General features: G+C 45.0%; 1 protein-coding gene across 15 annotated transcripts in view; it reads left to right on the top strand.

The window, feature by feature from the left end:
• Positions 1-21930, top strand: part of CDK5RAP2 (CDK5 regulatory subunit associated protein 2) — a 154995-nt gene that overhangs the window by 96343 nt on the left and 36722 nt on the right. For all 15 annotated transcript variants that reach the window (XM_036329834.1, XM_036329840.1, XM_036329833.1 and 12 more), the window contains 5 exons: positions 313-500; positions 8016-8436; positions 13554-13785; positions 15067-15643; positions 17338-17570. In XM_036329834.1, coding sequence (XP_036185727.1) covers positions 313-500; positions 8016-8436; positions 13554-13785; positions 15067-15643; positions 17338-17570 — 1651 coding nt within the window. The remainder of the gene's footprint in view (positions 1-312; positions 501-8015; positions 8437-13553; positions 13786-15066; positions 15644-17337; positions 17571-21930) is intronic.

The raw sequence follows: 21930 nt of genomic DNA, 5'->3' as shown, positions 1-21930 counted from the left end.
GTGGGTAAGACCTAGAGCCACACACTTAAGTGAGTTGGTCATCTCATCTTGTTCTCATGGTCACTTTGGGAGGTAGCATTACTGTCCCCATTTTATAGAGGAGGAAACTGATCTAAACATCTCTGTGCTCTTGCCAGAGTGTCTCCCTGCCATGAAGAGACTGTTTGGCGTCCCTGTCTCCCCTGCCTCATTCATGTTCTCTCTGCCTTACTTATACTTGCTTATTCTCTGTCTCCATCCTTTCTCTCTCTTCCACCTGCCCTCTTCCCCTCCTCCAGAGTCCATTATTTGATCAAATACTTTGATTTGCAGATTACTGAGGATTATTCCAAAGGAGGCTGCAAAAATGGATATTTAAGGCGCACAGATTCCAATATTTTGGACTACGATGGAATCCACATACCTGGTGGCCCTGGAGACCAGAGTCTGGAGGAAGGCGAGCTTATGAACCTGCTTGCCCCTTTCATCAATGAGAAGGCCATGTCGTTACTGGAATCCAGGTAGACACGGGGCCCAGGCATTGCTTTGTCTCTAGTTTGAGGAGAATAAACTCTCATTTTGCTAAATGGATGTAGCTGGCATGTGGTGCTGTGTAATTTACCTGAGAAAGCTCCTGATATGACTGGGAAGGAGCCTGGCCAGCCATGCAATTAAGTAATCAGGCTGCATGCTAGCGGCTGGGAGGGACTTCAGCACAGCCCATGCAGCCCGTTATAAAGAGGAGAAAGCGAGCTTCCTTTGGAATCATTCTTAGGAGCCCCAGACAGGGTTGTCTGGATGTTGGCGAGAGGAATCAGTCTCGGTGGCATGGCGTCCGGTTCCGCAATGGCTGAGAAACTGCCATTGTAGTTGTAACTCTGCTGTTTCATGTTGAGCTTGAACTAAAATTCTCTTCTCATTATATCTGCAGGGAGTTATATCTGCAGTATCCCTGTGTGAGGAGATACTACAGGTGTTTTTCTTAAAACAAAAACGGAGAAACCTTTGGTACATTTGTATTGAAGATTAATCCTTTAGGAGCCATTCCCCCCACCGCCACCCCACCCCCATTCACATTCTTCTGGTTCACCAACAGCTGTTGTGCTCTCATCTCTCAGTGCCTCAGCCTTTCTGACCACTCCTCAGGGTTGCTCTGAGGAGTAAGGAAAAGTACTGTTTATGGAAAATGGCTGGCATGTGGAAGCTGTCAGTTCTCTTCCAGTATAGATGGCGAGATGGAGATGGTGACTGCCGCCCATGCCTCTTGGCAGGAGTCAGGAACCCTACTCTTTCTCTATCCTTGGTGGACTAAGCCTCATGGACGCTTCTTTAGCTAAGAAAAAGGATTGAAGTGTTCTGTGTTTGTGAGCTCAGGCAGGCCAACCCCTCCCCGGTCCTGACATCTGTCTAACATTTTCCAGCGTGAGTCCTCTTGGGACGTGCCCAGTGGCTCTTCCGGTTTATTATCACAGGGAGCTAGGTGCCCACAGTCAGTGCTTGAGAAATGGAGGATTTCCTCAACATCAGAGTCCCAAATGTCCCATCAGAGTGGAAGATGCAACTCTCTCTTTCTCTCTGAGGGCCACCAAGAATGTACCTGGGTGATGGGAGCTGGGATAGTTGAGTGGGAGTCGTAGGAGTGGGCAAACTGGGGTGTGAGTGCCCCCTTCTAGTGGACAGGAGCTTCTCAGCTCCGACTGATTATTGTCCTGCAAACACACAGGCTCAGAGCTTCTGGTCTTTCAGTAGAAGTCCAAAAATTATATTCTAAATCTGTTGATTTTTAAAAATTGAGACCTAGTTACAGTTTTAAAGAAAGCATTTTATGGGCCAATACCCTGCAGGCAAGCTTATGACATCTGAGATCCAGTTCCCCGTTCCCTGTAGGTTCCAGAGGTTTACGGGCCAGCACTGGCCAGGCTAGTTATTAGAAAGGCTTTCCTACACAGGCAAACCTGCTGCCCTAGTCTCATTAAGGCTGTCATTCAGAGTGCACCATTGACTTCCATGATGGGGGGAAGGAGGGTCCGACTCTAAGGGCCCTCTTGCCAACCTGATGGGTCTGCACCCCCTTCTTTAACACACTTTGCCAGGGCCCAAGCTGGCACTTGTAGTAAAATGCCTGATCTCATTTTACCCTCATATTTGCATTGCATGCTGCTAGTCTCAATTTTACAGTGTGGGAGCAGACATTTGGGGACTCGACATTTCCTTAGCTGGTGAATGGCAGAGCCATTGGAGACTTTTCTGGAGGAGTCAGAGAAACACCAATCCTCTACCTGGAATTCCCTCCAGGTGGTAGGTGGTTTTGTACTAGAAAAAGCAGAGTTTGGAGTCAGACAAACCTGTGCTCCAGGTCAGCTGTGTCATTTAGACCTGTGACATCACTCCCCATCTTGGTTTCCTCATCTGTAGCGTGCAGGTTGATGATGCTTATTCATCCCATTAGACATCTTTTTTTTTGCTTCCCATTTATCTCATTTATTTTGATATTGTTTTTGTTATTGCTTTTGAGTATTTAACTTTTTTTTTTATTTGCAATTGATTTCTTACTTTTCTATTAATTGACAGATTTCTCTTAACTTGGTTGACAACTCCCACTTTGTGGTACCTACCAACATTAAGCTCATAGTAAATACAAATAATTTTATCTTTAATTTTCTGAATTCAATAGGCATTTTTTGAGGATTAAGTGAAATAATGGGTATAGAGTATAGATCCAGGTTGACAGTAAAGTGGGTTTTAGGTGATATTACTGCTTAAATTGTGCCCTACCAACTACTACTACTTTTTCCCACTGCCCTCAGGTAAGATTCATACCAAATGCAAGACACTGGCCAGCCCATGATTCATGCCTCCGAGGTCATTGTGAGCCACCTGATAACCCCGGTGCAGAGCTTTCACAGACTAGGGCTGAGACTTCCCTTCAGCTTTTGAGCTCCTCCACCTTCAGCCATCGGTAGGCCTCTGCGAGGGCCTATGAGGCTAGCAGAAGAGCTGGGCCCCTGGAAAACACTAATTCAACTTACCGTCTGCCAGGATGCTACAAGGAAGCAACATGTCCAGTAGTTACTGTAGTCTAATTAGTTGTCTTGCACTTGACCAACCAGAGCAATTGATTCCTTGGAGGTGGAGTGAAAGGATGGGTGCAGGCCCTGCCTGGCCGGCCCCTCCTCTCCTGAGGTGTTCACTGTGTGTGATCCCAGCCCTCTCTCTAGGTGCTTCCAATTCCATTTGGCTCCATTCTCTGGAGGACATGGTTTAGGATTTTATCATGTCAATGTTTTAGTCTTTGTAGCCAAAAATTAGGTGTGAAATTTGATATCGGAAAATCTAAAAGCGGAGCCCTTGGGGATTATTTTTTAAAAAAGCTAATATAGTCTTGAGCTCTAGGTAGTAGAAGTGGGGCAGCTACTCCTAGGAAATCTGAGTCTGCTTTGCTGGGCATGGCTGTGTGGAACCAGACAGAGGCGCTGGCGAGTGGTCCACAGAAGTTAGAGGTTAGCACATAAATAGCGGAAGAGACTTGGCGTGTGTAGGCTGTGGGGGAAGCAGAGTTGGCAAGTGCCTGAATGTACAGTCCATGCTGGAGAGGGAATAGATGTTGGGGTTCTAGACAGGACCCCAGAAACCCAGGGCCTCCTCAATTCTTCCCTTTCCTTCACTGCCCAAACCTAAGTCCTGACCATCTGCCTCCTAAATAGCTCTTAATTCCCCTATTTCTCACCATTCCTGTTGCCTCCTGTCCGTCCTCAGCTCCCTTCAGATTGCTCGGCATCACTGCAGTAGGCTCCTAACCAGCGCCCAGAGACTCCACTTTTCTTGGGACCCAAATCCTCAGCATGGCCTGCTAGGCGCTGCGTGTCCTGTCCTGCAGCTCTGTCAGCACTGCTCCTGCTTTCTGTGCTTCCGCCACGCTCCCTTCTTCAGTCCCCAGGATGAGCTGACTGGCCACATCAGTCTTGCATATGCCAAGAACGAACACACCCTCCCCGGACATAGGTTCATCCCTGTTTATCTGTTGCATCCAACGCTTTCCTAAGACCTTGACTTGACCAGCTACTCATGTTACATGTGCTCATATGACAGATCCAATTATCATCACTAATTTCAAAATGAGCACTCAGCATTGCAGCTTCTCTTCTCCCCTCCCTGACTGACGACCTTGCCTTATACTCGACTGAAAAAAAGCTATTTCTCTTTTCCCACCAGTGCTGCCAGCTTATGTGCTTCTATATCCACAAACTCTGACTCCTGCTGTTGGAATGGAAGAAAGTAATAGCCTTCTCCTGTCCAAACCATTGGGCCTCTTTTTTCTGCATCATTTGTATTTTCCTGTTATGAATCATCGCCATTAACATAAGACATGCATTAATATCAACCATTTGGGAGACGTTCCCCCTGCACCCTCCCCTCCGCAGTTTTACTCCAGCTGCTGCCCATTTCTTTCTTCCCCTCAAAGGCAAGTTTTCTTGGAAGACCTGTTCACATTCCCTGTATCCACGTTCTTTCCTTGCATTCCCTCTTTATCTCATTCCCAGGGCTTTCATACCTTTCACAGCACTTACCAAGGGCAGTCTCCAAGTTGTGAAGTTCAGCTGCCAGGGGCAGCCTTTATCAGCAGCAGCTGGCCACTCTCTGTGGTCTCTGTTCAAGCCCTCCCTCCCTCTTTTCTTCTGCCTCACCGGCCTCTCAGCCACCTTTGCTGGCTGTTGAACGTTGAGTGTCCCGGAGCTGTGTCCTTAGCCTGTTTCTCTCTCTCTTCCCTCTCCCATGGCTTTGGAGTACGCTTTGGGACTTTCAAATGTATACCCACAGCCCAGACTTCTCCAGGTCATACTGTCAGCTGTCTGCATGACATTTCCACCTTCAATATTAGTCTGTCCAAAACCAAATTCCCTGTTCTTACCTTTCTCATGTCAGTTAGCAGCACTGCGATCTATCTAATTGGTGTAGCTGAAAATCTAGTTTCCACAATCCCCGTATTTATCAGCAAGTCCTGTTGATTCCACCTTCAACGTGCATCCCTAATTCAGCCACTTCACATCTTTTCTGCTTCCCTCCTCGTAGCAGGCTCCGGTTCTTGCCTGGACTCGGCATCCTAGCGGAAGATGACTTTAGGAACCTGGGGAGAGTGCAGTGCTTCTTTGGAGTCAGAACAGCCCGAGTGCCAGCCACTGCTCTGCACGTTACCAGGGGATCCTGACTCTTTACAAGCTCATTTCTTCACCTCTAAAATGGGGTTCACATTAGCCCCCATCTCACTGTCTTCCTCTGATGACTAAATGTATTTAGTATATTTAAAGGATCTGACACTGTAAGTGCTTCGTAAACATCAGTCCTTTCCCTTATGCCTTCTGTGTGACCAAGATGCTCAGGAAGGGCATGGAAACAGTGTTCAGGGCTCTGACAAGACCCAGGGACTGACCATTGCAAAGGTCCTGACTGCAGTGACGGCTTAATGAATCTGCTGTTCAGGTTTCTAGCGAAGGAACACTTGAAATGCTTTATTTAACAGCACAGCACTTTAGTATATTATAATGGCCTCTTTCACCACCTTTTACTACCCATTTGTAAAGTCTTTTTCCTGGGTTTTATTGTGTGTTGTTTGGTCTTGAGTAATGGTCCTCCTTTGGCTAGCTGAATAGCAATTGTCATTATTTTTAATCTATATTAAGGGAAGGAGAGGAAAGGAAAATTTAGTTTAACGTGCTTAAAATACCAGAAATATTTCTAAAGTCTGAGTTTACTGAATTTTAAGATGGTTTGTGTAGTCTAGATGATTTCATATTAGAAGTGAAAAACGTACCATACATTTTAATTTTGTTTTTTATACTTTTATTTTTTGCTCTGTTTTAGTGAGCTGCGGCTGTTTCATTTGAGTTGAATTGACTCTGCCCCAGAACTAGATGATCAGAATCCAGAGATGAGTGAGACCGTGCCCCTGCCCTCAGAGGGCTCCGTGGGGAAGGTGAAACACGGGCTCCTGCTACTTCTAGTGGCAGCAGAGATACAGGCAAGGGAAGCCCAAGGTGTGTTGGAGGTGTTGGTAGTTGTAGTCTCACTGTCCCATGGGTTTTTGGAAGTAAGGCAGGCGGGAGAAACTGCAGAGAGAAGAAAAGGGATCTAACACCGATGATGGCCTGCTCTGTCCTCTCTCTCTACTGACTGCACTACTTCATCCTGCCCACATCTTTCTCCTGGAAGAAGCAACCGCTTTCCAATCTTTCCCTATCCCTCCACTTCCTTTTCTCATAATTTTCTGTCTCAATTTTATAACCTCCTCTTCTTTTCTTGATGAATTTTTCTCTTATACTTTGAGATGATTTAAACATGCTTATTTTAAAATTCTTCTTCAGATTGCTTTGTTATTTTTATTTCCTTGAATGTGAATTCGCTTTGTTGGCTTGTTATCTGTCTTTGATCATAGTGGGTTTTGTTGGCAAGTTTGGTTTGCCTGTGTTAAGCCCTGATCAGTCCCCCACCCTTACTCCTCCCTGCATGGTGGTTTGCCTCAACTTGACTTTCTAGATCTTACTGTAGGGTTTATGATATTTGCATGGCTCTTCTACCGTAGGAGTGAAATTTCTGGTCCCACTGCTTTCTGCAAATGCCCCTTTCTCATGACTTTGGGCTCTACTGTTTCTGACCTTTGAATAAATTTCGTCTTGAATTTGAATCCTGTAGTGCACCTGAAAACATTTTTGTTGTTCTGTATTCTTGCTGCCCTTTACATGTGTTTAGAACAGAGTGGAGGGGCTCCTATGTATACTGATACCATCCTCTGGACAGGAAACCTCTCCATTCATTCTTTACACCACAGCCTGCCTGAGCCATCTTTCTAGAGCTCGTGTGACTGTGATGCTCCCTCGCACAGAGCCTCGCAGTGGCTCATCCTTCCTTACCATGGCTGGTTCTCCCACCTCACTTTCCAGCCTCATCTCCCTGTTCTCCAGTGTGTCTGTTCATATTTTTCCATGCTCACAGTGTTCCATTTTCCTTTCCCCTGGCTAGGCTCTTAGTTTAATGACATTCTTCCTGCTACCATGGTCTGGACACCTGGGATAGTTGTTCTGTAGCTTTCGGAAATGTGCACAGTGCTGAGTCCTGTGGAGGAAGGACTGTGTACACGCCTGTCTCCAACAGCAGGCTCAGTCCTCGCAGGCAGTTTTGTACCCCCAGTGCCCATTACAGTGCCTGGCACAAGGGATGCTTCTCGAACTACTCCACAATCTTTTACATGCTGGCTTAGTTTGAGTTCCCGGGAAAGCAGAGCCTGAGATGAGGACTTGGGTACAAGTGGTTTATTTGGGATGTTGATTCCAGGGAGTAGGAAGGAGGGGTCAGGGAAAGGAAGATAGAAATGGAGGCAAAGCCAATAAGGATACATCATTGCCCTAGTTACTGCTCTGGACAGCTGGGGCTCAGTCCTACTGTCCACCCCCTGAGGGACAGCACAGACCGTGCCTTAGTGTTGCCCCTCCAAAGGATGGGAGCCTGGGACATTCACGCAGCAGCTCTCTTCCCCACTGCTTGAGTGTTTCCCGAATGTACGAACTGGTCCACACTTTCCCACTGCCCTGCTGGCTGGCTCAGCGAGCTCTGGGAAAAGTCCCAAGGCAGCAGAGAGATGCAGGAAGCACTTGAGGTGGGACTGTGCATGTCTGTGAGAGCTGTCCGTCCACACGGCTGTAGCTGGAGTCCGAGGGAGGCTAAGGGCACTGGCAAGGGGCAGAGAAAGCATCTGCTTACCCATACACTCTCGTTGAATCCTCGTAGCTGTCCTGTGGAGGAAGACTTATTTTCAAAGAATCACAGTTAGATTTCAAGCCACTCTTGTCTGATATTAGAGCCACTGCTCTTTCAATTAAGAGCAGTTTACAGCATCCCGTTATTCCAGGCCTAGTTACTGAGCACCAGTCATGCACCACGATGGACCAGGGCCAGTCCGTGAGGACACCTTGGGAAAGTTGGTAGGAAACAAGGACATAGCAGGAAGCTTAGTTTTCCCACTTCTTTCTCTTTTGGAAAAACAGGCCGGACCTTCTGAAAGTGCTGCGTGAACTGCTCCTGGAACGAATCTGCTTGCCAGAGCGGGAAGCTTCCGGAGAACACCTTGAGGCTGAAACTGAGAAGACACTTAAGCAGATGGCTGTTCAGCTAAGAGGTGAACTCAGGCAATTCATCCAAGCCAACTCCTTTTCCAAGCCCCACGATGAGCTGAAGTCACCTAGGGGCGGTCAGCTAGTAAAGGTGGAGGCCTCGTCCAGGGTGAAGCTGAAAGATGCCTCGGTGCAGACCACGGCCACGGAGTGTGACCTGCTCCGATTCAAACACGAAGGCGCGAGAGAGGCTTGGGAAGAGACACTGCCAGCTGCCGCATTCAGCACCGGGTACCAGCCGGAGATGGCAGGACATCAGGCCTGTGCTCTTTCCTTCCCCCATGGGGCTGACAAAGTGAGTTTCTCCATACATTACTTATTTTATACAAACAGAACCCTTAAATTCACCTGTGTTTGTCTAAAACTGGATTTATATAAAACCCGGTGTCCCCCTCTACCTGCACTTATCCTGGCCTCTACTTAGAGGTGTGTGACTGTTCTAACCTTCCCTAAAGTATTACTATCGTTTCCCCTTTTCCTTCCTCATCCCAGCCCTATCTTATTTGTTTATCACACACACAGTGTATATGAGAAGACACTGCTATTATATTAACGGTACTTGAGATGCAAATTTGTGCAATTTGGCTAAAATAGAAATGCTTTCATCTGCCCCAGCTCCTTTAGTTTGTACCTACGTATTAGGAAAACTAGGTCTCCCAACCCCCATTTGTATGGGCGATATCATTCTATATTCAGGAAGTTTGGGTAATTGAATGAACTTAATTTCCCCGAATGTATTGAAAACCTTTTTTAGTTTAGAATTATCCTATTTGCCTGTGTCTTCAAAACAAAGGTAAATGTGCTTATTTTATAGCATCTGTTCTGTGTGCCAGAATTGTGCTAGATATCTATGCATACATCATCACATTTAATTTTTCTGTGAAAGGCTCAGAAAATTGTCCAGAGTGACTCAGATGTTAAGAGGAGGAGAAGCGCCCAGCCGGCGTGGCTCAGTGGTTGAGCGTCAACCTATGAACCAGGAGGTCATGGTTCGATTCCTGTTCGGGGCATATGCCCAGGTTGTGGGCTCGACCCCCAGTGTGGGGTGTGCAGGAGGCAGCCTATCGATGATTCTCCTCTCATCATTGATGTTTCTATCTCTCTAGCCCACTCCCTTCCTTTCTGAAATCAATAAAAATATATTTTATAAAAAGAGGAGGAGAAGGATATAAAACTTAAATCCTATTTTAGAGATAGACAGGGCTGTTATCAACCTGCCTTTCTCAGGAGGGGTGGAGCCCTCTTATCACCATAGTGGCCTCCATTCTATGCAAAGTAGAAGAAAATTTAATGATTTTCTTTGTGGTCTTTGGTTAGTCAATGAATCAGTAATCCTAAGGCTTAAGCCAGAACTCTGGTACCTTGTTGAAAAGAACATCATTGCAGTGTAACAGTGAAGTAGGAGGTGGATATAATTCCGGTTGTTTAGTTTTAGAAGCAAGACAATGGACTTTACAGATATGCCTGTGATTGCATCGGGCCTGACATTTAGCTACTTTGAGTCCTTGTGTAAGTCACCCGATCTTTCTCAATGACTTGAATGGGATCAGTGTGACCTAGAACCTGAGGCTGGCATGATCGCTAAATGAGGTCATGTGTGGCCGTGCCTTGCACATGGTAGGAGCTCAGTGTGTGTGCTTTCCTGTTCCCTGCCATTGCCAGGTTAGAAGTTTCATGACATTAATAAGGTGGTAGGTGGGAATCTGCTCAGCGTCCATAAGGTAGCATTTTCTGCAGTGTTATTTTAGAACCGGCATTAGGTTGACTGACAACAGTCTTCTAGCCTGGAATTGGCTTTGGCATTTGTGCACTTGCAGATATCTTTTCTGCTGCCATCTGACACACAGATTGGGATCCAAGAATAAAGATTGGTGGAGACAGAGGATCAAGCAAATGACTGTTATTTTCCAGGCCTTTATGATGAGGCCTCCACCTCCTCCCTAATAGTCCCTTCACCACCACAGGTGCTCTTGTCCTTGAACCTGTTCTCTCTCTTCTCTGGAATTTCAGGGCAGAAAGGGCCTCACTTTTCTTAACTGAGCAGTAGAGTCTGAAGAGCTTGTTTGAGGTCTGTCTGTCCAACCTTGTTGTATGACATTGACTGCTTGTTTGGCATCTCAGTTCTTTGTCTGGAATATAGGCATGATAATATCTATTATTCTCTGAGCTCTGGGAATACAGTTTTCTTGAGGATTCTGGGAGAATGCCTGAAAGCATTTTATATCCTAGAATGTGAAAGAAGGGGTTTTTCTTCTTTTCTTCTTGAGAGACCTTGCTGATTTTCTGATTCCCAGGGTCCCAAATATTTCTTGTTTTTCTCTCAGGTTCCTTCTCCACTACTTAAAAAATAAAAAGTAAAATAGCTTTACTTAACTATAATTCATATATCCTCCAATTCACTCATTGAACGTATATAATAAAGTGGGTTTTGAAAAATATATTCATAGAGTTGAGCAACCATTACCATAATTAATTTTAGAACATGTTATTATTCCAAAGAAACCCTGAACCCATTAGCAATCATTGCCCATTTCTCCACACCTGTCTACCCCTAGCTGTGCCTGTTCAGGATTTTCATATAAATGGAATCATAGAATATGTGTCTTTTGTGACTGGCTTCTTCCACTCAGCGTAATGTTTTTAAGGTTCATACATGCTATAATCTGTATCATTATTTTATTTCTATTGCCAAACAATAGTCCACTGTGTGGATATGGTACATTTAATTTGATAGGCATCTTGACTGTTTCCACTTTTTGGCTATTATGAATAATGTTGCTATGAACTTTGATGTGTATGTTTTTTTTTTTTTTAAATATATTTTTTAATTGATTTTTTACAGAGAGGAAGGGAGAGAGATAGAGAGTTAGAAACATCAATGAGAGAGAAACATCGATCAGCTGCCTCCTGCACATCTCCCACTGGGGATATGCCCGCAACCCAGGTACATGCCCTTGACCGGAATCGAACCTGGGACCTTTCAGTCCGCAGGCCGGCGCTCTATCCACTGAGCCAAACCGGTTTCGGCTGATGTGTATGTTTTGGTGAGTATACATGTCTTCATTTCTCCTGGGTTTATACCTAGGAGTGGAATTGCTGGGTCACAGTAACTCTATGTTCAACCTTTTGAGGAACTACCAGACTGTTTTCTAAAGCAACTGTTCCTAGTTTACATTTTCACCAGCAATGTGTGAGGGGTGCAGTTTCTCTACATCCTCACTAATATTTGTTTTATTATCTTTTTTTAAAATTATCTCTGCCCTAATGAGTAGGATTGGCAGTATTTCATTGCAATTTGATTTATATTTCCTGATGACTAGTGATATTGAGCATCTCTTCATGTGCTTATTGGCCATATGTGTTTCTTCTTTTGAGAAATGTCTGTCAGATCTTTTGCCCATCTTTTAATTGAGCTATTTGTGTTTTTATTATTGAATTTTAATAGTTCCTTTTTTATTTTTAAGATTTTTAATTGATTTTTAGATAAAGAGGAAGGTAGAGGGAGAGAGAGAGAAACATTGATATGAGAGTGAGACACTGATCACTGCCACCTTCATGCCCCCTACCAGGGATCAAGCCTGCAATCCAGGCATGTGCCCTGACTGGGGAATTGAACTGGCAACCTTTGGGTGCACTGGATGACGTCCAATGAAGTAAACCATACTGGCTAGGACTTAATAGTTCTTTATATATTCCAGATTCAGTCCCTCTTCTTAGAGTGTGAATATGTTTAAAATTCTCCCACTTGAAAGGCACCCTTTTGGCCTCTTAAGTGATTGTTTGCATGTTCATTCTACAAGTCGTTATTGAGTACCCACTGAGTACTAGTTCTTGTGCTGGAAGCTGTGAATAGAGTGTGACCAAGAAATGCAGAGTCCCTGAACCCTAGAGCTTGTAGGCCAGAGCAGAAGGTAGACAAAGAGCAAGAATTGCATAGGCATCTATATATATAAAAGCCTAAGCAACCGTTAAGACCAGTCGAACAAACAACATGTCTGCCAGTCTATATGACATGCACTGACCACCAGGAGGCAGATGCTCAATGCAGGGGCCAGCTGGCCAACCTCCCACGGTCCCTCCCCCTAGCTGGCCCGCCCCGATTGGCCCCGATCACCAGCCAGGCTGAGGGACCCCTCGTGTACAAATTCATGCATCGGGCCTCTAGTTTAATTATAATGGTACTAATGTTCTCTCAGAAGAATCATAGGCGGCAGTGAGTGTAAGACCGGGAGATCTGACCTGGTCTTGGAAATCAAAGCTCATTCTCCTGGGCAAGGCACATTTGAGCGGAGTCCTAATGAACGTATTGGGATTAGTGGGTGAAGTGGGGATGGGCAAGAATGAGTTCTAGGCAGAGGAGACAGCGTACACCAAGCTCTGAGTGGAAAGAGCCTATGATTTTGAAGAATCGTTAGAGGGTGAGTATTTGGCAGTGAGGAAGTGAGAGAAAGGGAGGAACTCAGTGTGAGCTGTGGTCAGGGCTTTGACCTTTGTCATCAGGGAACTGGGAAGCAGTAAATAGTTTAAGCAGAGGAGAGGGATGGTAGTTTGCCTTTTCTGTTGCAGCATGGAGAGTGGATTAGAAAGGGCAGGAGTGAGTGTTGGGAGGACCACTCAGAAGGCTGTGGCAGTGGCCATGTGAGGGTGTCCTGGAGTTGAATGGTGGTAGTGGAGGATGAAGGGAGTGGAAAGAATTCAGAGACAACTTGGGAGGTGGAATTAATGGAACCTGGTGAGTGATGAAAGTGTGTGATGAATGTAAAGGGAGGTTTAAAAAGGACGCCCAGGTTTTGGGTTGTGCTGTAAGTGGAGTTGGTGTGACTCACCAGGACAGAGACTGTTTCAGTGCTGTAGCTTTGGGGACATGGGATGATGGTATTGAAGAGTTGAGTTCTCAGTTGACTTTGGAGTGTCCGTGAGCCATTGAAAATGAAGATGTCTAGGATAGGCAGGTCCCGAGCTTTGAGCCTGGGAAATATTTATTGGATTAGTGACTCAGTAGCCACTGAAAACTGTAGTAAGAGCTGGTGCCAGTGAACTAGCAGGGGTGGGAGGCAAATTGGCCTAGATTGAGGAATGGGTGGAAGTGAGGAAATAGGCCAGAGGAAGAAAATGTTTCTCAGAAGATTGTGTTGCAAAAGGACTGCCATATATTGAACATCTGGAATGTCTAGAGAGGGTCAGTGGGTCAGGGCCAAGAGGGTGTCGAGCAGGAAAAGCTTGGCACTTGCTGGTCAGAGGAGGGACTTGCCAAGATACAAGCTCTTCAGACTGGGAGGAAAACACAGATGCCAGTATAGGAACCAGAAGTCTGGATAGCGGTTTGAATTCAGATTTATAAGATTGGCCATGAGACTGTTGATTATGCAACCACAGGAAGTATATTCACTGTGTCTCTGTGTATGTTTTCAGGATGCTAAGAAGTCCCGTTTGCCCATCCTGATAAAACCATCCCAGTCGCTAGGAAGTGTGTATCGGCTCCCAGCCACGCAGGAGGTGGTGGCCCAGCTGCAGGCTCAGATCTTGGAACTGCAGGGGGAGCTGAAGGAGTTTAAAATTCGCAACAAGCAACTTCACCAAAAGTTAATTCTGGCTGAAGCAATGATGGAGGGGAGCCCAGTGCCAGACAAAACGCTACAGAAAGGTAAGCACCTAGAAAAATGTCTTCTCCGCAAGCTAGATGAACGACCCGATTGAACTGCTGGAAATGTCAGCCTTGTTGTTTAGAATTGCAATAAGTTCGAGTATAAATTTCATGAATTGCAGTGATTAATCTTGACTCTTGACAAATACACAATTGAGGGAACACAATAAGGAAAATGAATCTATTGTTTTCACTTTTTTCTGAGTCTGGGTACAGGGACTTGTGGTGCTCACAGGTCTTTCGAGGTCACTGCTCCCCTCACTTGGGATTGCCTGCGGTGCCCCAGAGGTGATGACTTGAACCTGGACTTTTTTCTGGCTTCGTCTGTGGATTTTTAGAATGCTCTGTAGCCAGAGGTATTTTCCATATAACTTTAGGTTCTATCTTGGATTTACCATAGTTGCGGTTTCAAGATAAGTTGGCCTTTGGCAGGATTACTCTTCTCTCCCTCCCTTCCTCCTTCCTTCCCTTCTCTTAATCCATCCATCTACCCATGCAGGCATCTATTCACTGGTTCAGTGGATGTCCCTGAGCATTTGCTGTGTCCCGGCCTCATGCAGTGGGTAAGGAGAGAGAGGAATAAGAGACCGTCTCTGCCTTCTGAGAACTCCAGGTCTCATGGGATGGGCGCAGATAATTAAATTAACATGGGTCGTGGGTCGGGAGGAGGGTGCACTTCAGAGAGGAAAGATTTTATGGCAAAGCTGACTCAGCCAAACATAGGCCTGGCACTTTGTCCAGGGCTTGCCATTTGCACTTACCAATGTTTTTATTTCTTGTTGAGACCCCAGAGTGCCTCAACCATGTGCTACTTCCTTCCAGAGTTTTCCAGAAGATCCTGGGGCCTCTCTGTTGGGAAGGGTGGGCATGAGTCTATGGAAATCATTTTCTCACTCATAGTTATTTGAGAGCCCAGACTTAAACCATTTCAGACAAGCTGCAGTGTATTTATGCTTTTTATGTCCTGTTATGGCAGCTCAATAGATTAATATTATCTCATAAATTGCATTTTGCCTCCCCAGTGTTTTTATTTCTGTGTTGTATCTTGGTGTTCGTCTCAGTATTTGTTGGCAGGAGGGTGGTTCCCATGGTTAAATTCACTTTTTTAGAACAGTTGCTCTGAGGAAGAGGTTGGATTGAGAGGTAAGAGGGAAGACTGCAGTCAGGGGGCTTGTTAGGAGGCCCTTGCAGTGGTCTCAGCTTAGCAGTGCTGCGAGGAAGGACAGAGGGGATGGATTTCAGCACAGGAGACCCATTGACATAAATGTGCTTGATTTTCAGACCCTGAAATTGACCAACCCAATGACCTTGCCATCTTGCCAACATGCAAAGAGAATCCTCCTGAAGATTTTCAGAGCCCAACTTCAGTAGCTACTTACCTGAATTCCAAGAGTCAGCTTTCCACTGAAATCAGTGTGATTGGAACCAATCAGTGTAAGAACATCGATACCTCAAATGATACAGAAAACTTGAAACAGAAAATCTATGACTTGGAAACTGAGCTTGAGGGCTACCGGAATTTCATATTTCAGCTTCAGAAGCATTCCCAGTGCAGTGAGGCCATTATCACAGTTTTGTGTGGGACAGAAGGGGCTCAGGATGGCTCCAACAAGGCCAAGGGTCATACTGATGAAGAAGAAATGACCTTTTCAAGTTTGCACCAAGTACGTTATGTGAAACACATGCAAATCCTCCATCCGCCGGACCCAGAGATGGCTGATGACAGGATGCTGGAGAGCCTTGAGCAACAGCTGGTAGACCAGGAATGTGAGCTGCAGAAGGAGCACAATTCGAACATGGCACTTTTCAGTGATGTGCATGACCTGCCGAATAAGTTCAGAGATCTCTCGCCTTCAAGGTACATCCCACTATTGAATCCTGCAGTTTCCTTATGTTGCCACTAGGTTGAAGCCAATGAGCTGAAAGGGACCATGAGTGGGGTGTGTACTGTGGAAGGCATGGTGCTGGGGGTGAAGGCAGCTAGGCCCTGCCCAGAAGTGAAATGTGAGGCCACAGAGAATAGTGCCTGCACACATGCAAGTCTTGTGTCCTCTGCAATTGTCAGGGCAGATTTTGCCTTCCGCTGATTAGGGCTCAGCAAACATTTTATACCAGTCGCTTGTGATTAGTAGTATGTTGCTGAATGGCAGTGTTCACTTCTGGACACTATTACTGGCTTTTACTTACTGTGTTGCAGAACTGAAAGATGTCCTAGGCAGGTGGGAAGAATATAAATATTTTCCATATCTTTACCATCTAAGTTCATCTTAAAGAAACAAGCCAGTGTTAGAAGAATTCTTAGGTCATGAAGATATGTTTTATGAGCCTAGATACATACAGCTTTGCTTCATGAGATCTGGCAAAAATGGGATCATTTGTAAAGTTGACCTTCATTCGTCACTAATTTGAGTCAAACACATAGTTCTGACTTGTCAGGAGCCAGAGTGAATTTTTCAAGACTTCCAAACATTGAGATTGAAGGAAGCTTGTATTTATTGAAAGGCTGTTGTGTCAGACCTTCCAGTGGGCACTTTTCTTATTTAACCCTCAAAATCACCTGAGGAGGAGTTGTTATTAAATATGTTTTCATAGATGAGGAAATTGAGCCTCATAGAGGTTGTCCAGCCCACAGTGACCACTCTAATACTTGTGTTCTTTCTCATCCATTCAACTGGCCCCCACCCGCAGTACTGCAGTCACATGATTGTATGTGCAAACTGGGGGCAGGTGGTCACCAGTCCCACACACTGTTGTCATTTTTGGGAGGAGGAACATGTTGACCTGAGGGCTTAGTGTCTGCCAGCTGCTCTGGAGCCAGGTTACTGTGGCCACAGTTTCTGTGAGCCACGGTTTCCTCAGTGCCTCCCAATTCCTGAGTCTTACTAGGAAGCCCAGTACAGTGGCATAATAGGGTGTGGGCTCTGAAGGCAGAGCTGTGTTTGAGTCCGAAATCTTCACCATTTAACTAACTTTGTGTCTCTGAGAGTCAGTTCCCTCTTCTGTAAAAGGGGAGGTTCATACATTTGTTGGAAGATTGGGAGGATCAGGTAACTTATAAAAAACACTTACTACAGTGACTAACAAACACGTCATAGACCCTCCATGAATGATAGTTAAGATCCTGACTATTCCTTGACCTTTTGGTTGAGATGAGAGAGTCCTGTCTTTGTTTTCCTGCCTATAGTTTCTGTTTTGTTCTTCATGGAATTTGTGGTGGGTTCCCTGTCCCTTGGGCACTTGTTTCTACAATTCGGAATAGGATTTTAAAGAGTGTATGGATCTGATTGTTCTCTTGAGTCCTTGCCAATCTTACTTTAATTGGGGGCTTCATAAGGTTAAAAATATTGCAGAAGAACCTTTGTTCCAGCATTTGTTAGCTGTTTTGAAATTGAAGGAGTGACCTTGTACAGTTTCAATTTTTCTAAAAGTATATATACGTGTACGGCTGCAGGCTTTTAAAAATTGTGCTCTGTCATTTTTCCAATTAGTGTTAAGGTCACAAAAATTCAATTCTAAAATGGCACACGCATTTTCTTTCCCCCCTTTTATCAGATACAATTCATTAGTTCAGTCCCAAGCCAGGGAGCTCTCCCTTCAGCGGCAGCAGATCAAGGATAGCCATGACATCTGTGTCATTTATCGTCAACACATGAGCACCATGATTAAGGCATTTGAGGAGCTGCTGCAGGCCAGCGATGTGGACTACTGCGTGGCTGAGGGCTTCCAGGAGCAGCTGAATCAATGTGCTGCGCTGCTTGAGAAATTGGAAAAGCTGTTTCTCAACGGTAAGTGGGGCAAGGCACTCGAGTCTTAAGGCACATCAGTAATGGACCCGGGACTTCTTAGAGGGCCCAGGAGGAACTGACTCCTTGGTCCCACATACCTTCCACCCTGTGCTCTGATGAGGTGACAACAGGACCACACTGACTGCTTCTTTCTCCTGGTGACCGTTCCACTGTTCCAACCTGGGCCCTGCCTTGGGCTGGCTGGTGGGGCACACAAGTGAAGTCAGCAGGGAGGTGCTGCCCCTCAGCACCTGCCACATGGTGGTTGGTTCATCCATAAGAGAAGACGGAAATTGGGGTGTTTTGTTGTTGTTGTTTTGGTAAAAAAACCATGAGTTTTAAATATTGGCAACAACAAATAAACCAAAAAACGCCAAACTGTTTTTTTTAAAATGTATTTTTATTGATTTCAGAGAAGAAGGGAGAGGGAGAGAGAGATAGAAACATCAGTGATGAGAGAGAATCATTGATCGGCTGCCTCCTGCACACCTCCTACTGGTGATCGAGCCCGCAACCCGGGCATGTATCCTTGACTGGAATCGAACCCGGACCTTTCGGTCCACAGGCCGATGCTCTATCCACTGATCCAAACCAGCTAGGGCTGAACTTTTATTGGTTAAAAAATACATTCAATTGGATGGGTAGGAAGAGATCAACCAAAGAACTTGTATGCATATATGCATAATCCATGGACATAGACAGTAGGGCTGTGAAGGCCTGGGAGTGAGGGGAAGGGGGCGAGAGGGCGCTAGAAGAGGTCAATGGAGGGGAAAAAGGGGACATATTACAATAAAGATTATATATTTCTGTATATTCAAAGGCCAGAGGTGGTCAGAAGAGGGATGAAAGAAAACCTTTGCTAACCATTTGCCATATGCTAGGTACTTTAATAAATATTACTAGTTTAATAAATATTACTATTATAAAATGTTTTTAAAAAATAATTTGCAATTTTCTGAGACTGCAACAAAGAACTTCCGTATAACATTCATGCAGCCTTGTCAGTGGTTGGAATTTTGCCACATTGCTTTATCATTCTCTCTCTCTCTCTACACACACACACACACACACACACACACACACACACACACACTGAGTGGCCAGATTATTATGACCACCTGATGTTTGTAGGCAAATTAGCTATAATTTCACGCTGAAGTTGCTAGAGGGCCAGACCATTATAAATAGGGAAGCAGGTTGTTTACCATGACAGTAGAAGTGATTTTTTCTGAAGATATGGGTAAGCAACGCGATTTAACAGCCTTTGAACATGGATACACACACACACACACACACACACACACACACACACACACACACACACTGAGTGGCCAGATTATTATGACCACCCCATCAATACTTCGTTGGGCCACCTTTTGCCTTCAATACTGCGGCGATTCTTCTTGGCATTGACTCTATGAGATGTTGAAAGGTGATGTGAGGAATCTGACACCATGCCTGATGAATAGCACTGTCCAGTTCTGTGAGATTTGATGGTTGTGGAACCAGCTGCCTGATGGCTTTTTTAACTTCATCCCACAAATGCTCAATTGGATTGAGATCTGGTGATTGTGGGGGCCACCTAAGCAAGGTAAACTCTCCCTCATGTTCTTGAAACCACTCCTGCACAATACGAGCACCGTGGCATGGTGCATTGTCTTGTTGGAAGAAGCCATCTCCATTGGGATACGCCATCAACATGATAGGATGAACTTGATCAGCAACGATACTTAGGTATGTTGTGTTATTCAGACGTTGTTCCACACGAATTAAAGGGCCCATATCATGCCAGGAAAACATGCCCCAAACCATAACACTGCCCCCGCCAGCTTGAAGGGTTGTACTCATACATGTGGGGTGCATGCTTTCATGCTGTTTCCACCAAATTCTCACTCTGCCATCTGCATGATGCAACTGGAAACGTGATTCATCGGACCACATGACTTTTTTCCAATGCTCAACTGTCCAATCCTTGTGTTCCTGTGCGAATTGGAGATGTTTTATCTTGGTAACTGCAGACAGCAAAGGTGTTCGAACAGGCCTTCGGCTTCCATATGCCATATGCTGCAGTGTACGGCTAACTTGCCTACATCCTCAGGTGGTCATAATAATCTGGCCACTCAGTGTATATGTGTGTGTGTGTATATATATTAAAAGCATAATATGCTAATTAGACCAGATGTCCTTCCGAACAACCTTCCAGACGAAGCCAGGGCTGCAAGGGAAGCCCGGGTCCAGGGTGCCAGTGGGAAGCTGGTGCCAGCAGCCCGGGGGAAGGAAGGCCTACTCTTGCATGAATATCGTGCATCACTCCTCTAGTATGTATATATCTCCCACGTTCAAAGGCTGTTAAATTGCGTTGTTTACCCATATCTTCAGAAAAAAATTACTTCTACTGTCGTGGTAAACAACCTGCTTCCCTATTTATAATGGTCTGGCCCTCTAGCAACTTCAGTGCGAAATTATAGCTAATTTGCCTACAAACATCAGGTGGTCATAATAATCTGGCCACTCAGTGTATATGTGTGTGTGTGTGTGTGTGTGTGTGTATAAGAGGCCTGATGCACGACATTCGTGCACTGGGGAGGAGGGGGGTCTCTCAGCCCAACCTGTGCTCTCTTGCAGTCTGGGATCCCTCAGGGGATGTCCACCTGCCGGCTTAGGCCCGATCCCTCAGGGTGCAGTCAGACATCCCTCTTGCTATCTGGGGCTCTTGCAGTCCAGGACCTCTCGCTCCTTACCGCCTGCTTGCAGCGGAGGTGGGAGAGGCTCAGCTGTGAGGCTTTTGGCTGAGTAGTGCTCCCCCTGTGGGAGTGCACTGACCACCAGGAGGCAGGTCCTACATTGAGCATCTGCCCCCTGGTGGTCAGTGCACATCATAGCAACCAGTCGTTCTGCTGTTCGGTTGATTTGCATATTAGGGTTTTATTATATGGGATAGGATATATACAGACACATACACACCTTATTTTTTTCCTAACCCTATGAGAGTAGATTGATGATATCATGTGTCATCAGTCTTCCTAGATACTTCAGACCAAGACCATTCTCTTAACCACAATGATCAAATCAGGAAAAAGTATTTTCTAATATATAGTTTATAGTCAAATTTCAGTAATTGATTCAATAATGTCTTTTATGATCCCACAGGCAACTACTGTTCTGGACTTTCCGTAGATTAGTCTTGTCTATTCTTGAACTTCATGTAAATGGAATCATACCGTAGTAAAAATATGTCTTTTATGAGTGTTTTATTCCCGATCTTGATCCAGGATCCGGCCCCCACACTACATCTAGGTGTCCCAGCTCGTTGGTATCCACTAGTCTGGAGTAGTTCGCCTTTCGTCTTTCATGATATATTCCAGGAGTTTGGCCACTTGCTCAATTTGGGTTATCGGTTGTTTCCTCATGATTAGATTAGATGCATTACGTGACTTTGGCAGGAGTACTACATAAATGACTGTGTTCTCATGGTGTCATGTTAAGGAGGCCCGTGATATCAGTTTGTCCCATTTTTGGTGGTGGTAACTTCAATTCCTAGTTAAGGTAATGGCTGTAGATTTCTTCACTGTAGTTTACAGTATTTCTCTGTGTAATTTAAAAGTAACTAATGAGGGATACTTTGCAACTCTGAGGTATTTCATTCCTCTTCAGACTTTTATCCATGGGATTTACCATCCATTGAGGATTCTTGCCTTAGTCATTTATCACTGTGATGCTATCATGGTCATTTTTTCTAATGCCATCATTCCTTCATTTATTATTAGGTGGCATCTGTTATAAGGATGAATTCTCCCTTTATCTCCTTTTATTTATATAGTTATTGTTTGTTTATTATCAGTGTTGACTTGTAGCTTCTTCTTTTATTCAGTGGATTATGTATTATCCATTCTATCATTCATATTAATACTCAAATTGTTCCAGAATCAGCAGGTGGCAGTTCCTTTTGACATGTCTCCATCTTTTTGGGGGGCACTTCCTAGCCCAAAAAATGTTCCAGGCTGGCTTGCTTTTTGTTTCTTTTCTTTTCTTTTTTTTCTCACTGGAGGATATGTTTTTACTGATTTTAGAGAAAGGGAAATGGGGAGAGAAAGAGAAACATCGATGTATAAGAGAAACATGGATCAGTGGCCTCCCATAGCCAGTCCCACTGGGGACTGAACCTGCAATCTAGGTAATGTACCCTGACCAGGAATTGAACCACACTGGCCAGGGCTCCAAGCTCATTTTATTCTGTCTTTTCCCCTGAATCAGCCATTTCTCTTAAGTAGCCCTGGTTCATTTTAAAAGGCAATGCCATTTAAAAACCAAGAGTTGATGCTGGCTGTGTTTATTGCTACTGGTGTGTAATTGTTTCTAG

The sequence above is a fragment of the Myotis myotis genome, unplaced genomic scaffold (genome assembly GCF_014108235.1).
Source record: "Myotis myotis isolate mMyoMyo1 unplaced genomic scaffold, mMyoMyo1.p scaffold_m19_p_12, whole genome shotgun sequence".
NCBI classification, from domain to species: domain Eukaryota; kingdom Metazoa; phylum Chordata; class Mammalia; order Chiroptera; family Vespertilionidae; genus Myotis; species Myotis myotis.
Note: the sequence above shows the minus strand (reverse complement) of the source record. Positions and strands in the feature narration are given on the sequence as shown.